Genomic DNA, 5786 nt, shown 5'->3' with positions numbered 1-5786 from the left:
GTAGGGAAGGGAAGCTGTGGTGGAGTTAGGGGTAGCAGAGCTGATCACAGGGATGGGAGAGTGAAGAGGTGTGGACCAACAGAAAAGTGGGAAAAGAAAGTTCTTAACCACACACAAGTACCCTTCTCCAGCTCTTCAAAAAGCAAATTAAGAAAGCGAGTTAGCTCTGCCGCAACCATTCTCTAGTGGAAGAGGATGCCTCCTCTCATCTAGGAGGGTCCTCACAACTAAGACAGGACTGAGAATGCTGCTGGTAACAGAGGGGTTAACCACTCCTCCTGCAGCCTAGCTGAAGCTGGCCCAGCATCCTTCCCTATCCCTTTAATCGTATCTGATACAGATGCAAGGCTGGGGAGGGGAAGCGGGTAGGGAACAAAGAAGCCATTTAAAAAATGGAAAAAAAAGGACAAGAAAAAGACCCCCGCGCTCTGAGGCAGACGCCAAAACGATTGCACAAAGGCACCATTTCAGGGCTGAAATTTCACCGCACCAACGTGATTAAAGGATTCCATGGAGGGTGGGGGGAGAAGACTGAAGGCCACAGTGTTGCAAATTAACCTTTTCTTGGTAAGGATGGCCTGGACCAGGAAGCATTTGTGTTCCTCACAGTAGATCCCCTTCCCACACCTGCAAGCATCTCCACATTTGCTTTTGACCTGTCATTTTGCCCAGGGACCCATTCAGCTCTTGCACTATTGCCTCCAAAACCAGCCCGTCCTGTGCAGACCAACAGAGGAAGGGTGGGCTGGTGCTTTTACAGGGAGCAGTAAGAGAGAGACATTCTTGGTTGGTTATATGAGCTGAGTTCTCGGGCAGGTGGATGTAAACTCCCTTTGGGAGACAGACGCTCCTGTGCAGGCACCCACCACACATACAGCATGGAGAAGACACATTTTATTTATAAGCACAAGCTTTAAGTAGTTAGAAATATTCTTCCTGGACCAGAGTAAGCAAAAAATTAATGTAAAGCAGAAACCACAGGTGAGGTGCACCTTCCCCCTTCTTCTCTTTAGAAAAAAAGAAAGCAAAATTTCCAAGAGCACTTTTTAATAAGATAATTGAGCAGGGCTTGGTGTGTTCTGCCCAAGAGCTCAGATCTTCCTCACGCAGCACAAGAACCTTGGAGCACACAGGTCAAGAAATGAAAACGAGGTAGTGACTGGCTGGAAGCCCCTGCAAATTGCAATGCTTCCACTCAGCTCTTGACTTGAGCATGTAACCTCCCTGCACATCAGAGGTGAAAGCGCAGGTACCCAAAGGGGACAGATGACTGATCTTTCATCACACTACAGACTAAAGGAACGCTTGGATTTCACTACTGTTAGGCCATCAGAAGAACCACCAGAGTATGTACAACTGAGATGGCTGGAGGGCACCCACACACCCAGCACCATCGCACATGCCAGAGAACGGCTGTATGAAGAGCAAGCACAGTGACAACCTACAATGGCTGAGCTGGTGGGACTACGAGTGGCGACTGCACTTCCGGCTGGGGCAGTGCCACTGAAAGGGGATCCCCTCTTCTGATAAGCAGTAGGAGCAAGGAAACAATAGGTGATTTGATGAGAGCTGCTCTACGATACTCCTGAGAAGCCCCACCACCAGCCCCAGCCAGAGAGGAAATTGGGAGTTTCCACAGCAACCTGCTCAGAGCACAAAGGCCCAACTGTCTAGGGGGAAGTAACGGCGGTGTCTCAGCAGTCCGGTTTTAAGAAGGGACAGGGGTGGAGGGCTGCAGTCTGTCTGAAGCCAAAGTACCTGCAAGAGCATTTTTGTACAGCAGGTGTTTAATTGGCTGTTGGTGCTATAACTGGGGAGGAGCAGCGCTGGAGGAGGAGGAAGCAGTTACTGCAGTCTTTAGCCAAACTACAAGGTAGGGCCTTCACAGGTGAAAAAAAGCTGCAAGGAAAGCAAGGCACTTGGGTCCCCAACATTACTAGTACAGCCTGTGACAGAGAAAGAAGAATATTGACCAAGCTGGTAGAGAGAAGAAAGAAAGCCTTCTCTTGGCGATGTAGGACTGAGATGACAGAGAAGGTGAGAGGGGGAAAAAGAAAACCAAACACATTTTACTTAAAATGGTGAGTTTTATAATTTATTTACACAAATATAAACAAAAATAGAAACATCTCTGGAGAAGGAAAGAACCAAAACAAAGGTCGGAGGCTGATCAGTCTGTGATAATTAACTCATCCACACCCCAGTCTTCATAGCTCCCGTCTGGTAGGTAACGACGGATGATTATGGGAATCTTGCGTGCTCTGAAGGGAGGACAGAGGGGTGAACAGACATGCCAGAGCCTTCACTGTATCACTTCAGCAGCAATAGGAACTGAAGGGCTTAGTGGCTTCAGTAAGCTCCTCAGGTTTAACTGAGAGATCTGTGTAGCACCAGTGATTTTGTATTCTATAGCAAAGGGAAGTCCCAAGAACCTTCTCTCTTTTGAAGGGGCAAGGCCTTAGACTTGAAACAACCAAAGTTCAGCCCTCTGTAGCTACTGCAGGAACCAACCCTGTGATCTGAACCCACTATTAGACAACACCAAGCATCTAACACAGATATAGGGGAAAAGAAATAATCAAGGGACTTGAAGAACAAATCCACTTTTTGTTTGATGGAAGATTTTTCTTCACAAGATGCTACAAAAGCTAGAGAATTCCGAGGACCTTCACAACAAATTGTTATTTACAGAGTATTTTGCACCCTGAGATACCATCAGTTGCATTTTAAAAAGGCAAAGTGAAATAGGGACTGTTCAGGTACCAAAACTGGGTACAGCTGGGGTGCAGCACAGCATCTGCTAACAGTGCTTCCAATTAAAAAGCAGGAAAATGCTGAACACAATTCACCTTAATGGAAGTAGATTTAAGTCAGCAGGATGTAATTGGACAGTCTGGAATCTCACCAGGGCATCAGGTTTCAACCTTATCAGACTTGAAAAGTAATACAGCTTCTTTAACGATCACATTCAGGGCCATTATTTTTCCAGTAGCAAAGTGGCTCCCTCATGACCATAACTACAACTGAATTTTGGCACAGAACAGGATGCCACTATACTATGTCACACCCTGACTTACTTCCTAGAGCTCACACTCAGACAGTGGCAAGAAGCGACTCAGACTGAGCTTGGTGATCTGACAGGAACATGACCTAAGGAGCTTTTGGCAATGATAAGTGGAGCTGTTAATAGATATAAATTCTACAAGAGCAGCACTGAGAAACTGGGGGAGCAGAGGGACAACGTAATTCAAGAACAGGGACTTAATCAGTACCGGGGTCCAGTTGCTCTGCTTGGAGGACACCTGCATGTGGTCTAGGTCACTGACCACACGGGCAAGCTGCGGGCCAGCAGGGAGCTCTGCTGTGGAAAGCTGAGCCTGTAAGTTAAGTGGTCATCCAAAAACTGTCCCTGCTACAGTCAGAAAGGATTTATTTATCTTTCTGTAAGCAGGGTACGTGCCTCTCTGCAAGCAAGTGTGCAAGGGTGTGGGAGAAGAATGTTCTTTACAGGGTCTCCACACCACCAGCCTGACCTTCATTTGCCAACACTTCCTTTGAGCACAGGTCTCTTCAGATGGCTGCTTCAAATCAGTTCCCTATGAGGAATTAAACTGATTCCAGAAAGATGAGGGCCTTGGGTTCTCATCACAGAAATAAACAACACTTAGACTGAAGTGAAAGAGGTCAAAGCACTCATAACCAGCAAACTTTGCAACTAGGATGGGAGAGAGCAGCTGCAGAGAAGTCCCAAGGTGAAAAAGAGGAAGGCAACTGTAGTGCTCACCAATACCAAGGGGAAACAAAGTTGCCTTGGAATAAGCTGCTAAATGCTGGGATGAGGAGAGGACTGCTGGCTTTATGGAAACCAATACGCTCACCACCAAAGTCTGGGACTTACTTCAGTTCTTTCATGGCAATCAGCAAGGGGTCTGTCTCTCCTTCCAACTCCACCATCACAGGGGCACACATCCTGGGACAGAACACCAACACCATTTGAGTGAACGCACAGAGAGGGAAGAGGAACAGCTAAGCACACACCTACCTACATCACCTGGACAAGGGCTGGTAAAGTAGGAGGGCGGGACACCACCTTGGCCAATCTGATTTGCTCTCTTCAAATGCACTTCAGGAAGAAAATTCCTCCAGGTGGTTATGGACTGAGCTTTTACCTAAGTGTTCTTCTTGCCCAATCCCTCAACCCGTGCTGACCAGATGGTGCTCAAGGGCTGGTTAGACCCAGATGCTTCTCATCACACTCTGCTGCACTTAAATGTGAAGAAAAGAGTCGTTCTAAAATTAATCCAGTGAAGCAGGTGGAGACACCATACACTGAGCATGCCTCCTACAACTCCAGCACATCTCTTTCATTCTGATCTGCTCGCACATCTCAGGCTTTGTTCAGGGGGAAGCAAGGGGCTCGATTTAAAATGCACTCCAGCTCTAGAAATTAAAAACTAAGCATTTTGCAGAGGGCTGTAACAGCAGAGCAAACATGGGTGAAGATATCTGCCCATCAGAGAGCGGAGGCAGAGAAAGTTCAGGCTATGCATGGATAAGGCCACTGGGGGCTGCTGCTGGCCTAGGTTCAGCACCGAAGGCAGAATATGTAGGTGAAGCAGAACCAGGCGCCAGAGTGTTCTGGATTAAAGGCCGGGCACAGGCCCATCTTGTCTCCCCCGTTTTTCTGGCCTTCCACCAGTTGAAAGAATGTGCACAAAATAGCTTCACAGAGTGAAGACTGTGCAAAGAACAACTTGGCACAGCAATGATAAGGAAAAATCTGATCACCACCTACAAGCTCCTAAATGATGTAGAGGAGAGGCATCATTCTCAGGGTGGATATAATCAAGATGAAACTCAGAGACGTGCTTTCAGATGAGCCCTGCAGCAGCCTAATAATCTCGCTCACGAGACAGTTTTTAGAAAAAGGGCAAAGTGATTTGATATGTATTATTAAAACAAGTCTAGACAGGTAAATGGATGAAGCTGAGAGCAACCAGCCTTAACAGCACATAAAATAGGATTTAAACATTGCCTATTATAAATGAAGCCTTAATACTCCAAATACTTTAAAAAACTTACAGCTTGCCCCAATGCAAGTGCACTTAAAACAGACTTCAGGTTGGTTACTCCATTCCCAATTCCTACAGCCCTACGGTATCAACTGGAAACGTCCTGGAGCATCCCTCCCTCCAACACCAGCTTTTGTAAACCAGTTCTGAGCTTTCCAGACCACACTGGCTTCCTCATGAAAGACAGGAACCAGGATCAGCTTGTCACACTTCCTGCTCATTTTGGCTGTGACCTAGGAAAATTCACTGCAGCTGCTGAATGCCCCCCTCTACAGGCACAAGCACCACAATCTCTGCCAAGGAGAGACACGCAGACTTCACAGGCAACTCAAAGCTCCATGGTCCCATGCTTCAGTGTTTACCAAGACGGTGACCTGCACACTCAGCAGTCACGTAAGGGATTACAGGAGATCCAGGATTTTTTTAAAGAGAAGGAAAGCAGCTTTCACTGGGAAGGGAGAAGCTGTGGCAACACTCGGGATACAGAACGAAATACTTACGCTATCTGGAGGGCACGAGTGCCCAGGACTCTGGCTCGCTCGTATTTCGTCATGTAGGGGGTAGTGATCCGCTTCTGGTTCGCCTGCTGCCGCTCTCCCGAGGGGAGGATCTCCACATTCTCCTGTCCCTCCTGGGAGAGCAGACCAGCGCTGTAGCTCAGCTGCGCCCATCACCGAGGCCCCGCGGTACCGGGAGAGGGCCCGAGGCCTCCGA

At 47.7% G+C, this 5786-nt stretch overlaps 1 protein-coding gene across 1 annotated transcript; it reads right to left on the bottom strand.

Moving 5' to 3' along the window:
- Positions 1 to 2048: 2048 nt before the first annotated feature.
- POLR2F (polymerase (RNA) II (DNA directed) polypeptide F) lies at positions 2049 to 5703 on the bottom strand (the record flags this gene model as incomplete). The annotated part of the gene is made up of 3 exons (XM_010135051.1): positions 2049 to 2261; positions 3899 to 3970; positions 5573 to 5703. Coding segments are annotated over 3 exons (294 nt in total), but the record flags the coding sequence as incomplete, so codon positions are not given.
- Positions 5704 to 5786: the final 83 nt, after the last annotated feature.

Source organism: Buceros rhinoceros, unplaced genomic scaffold (assembly GCF_000710305.1).
Source record: "Buceros rhinoceros silvestris isolate BGI_N320 unplaced genomic scaffold, ASM71030v1 scaffold15364, whole genome shotgun sequence".
Lineage (NCBI taxonomy): Eukaryota > Metazoa > Chordata > Aves > Bucerotiformes > Bucerotidae > Buceros > Buceros rhinoceros.
The sequence above is the reverse complement of the archived record's forward strand: the minus strand, read 5'-3'. Positions and strand labels throughout refer to the sequence as shown.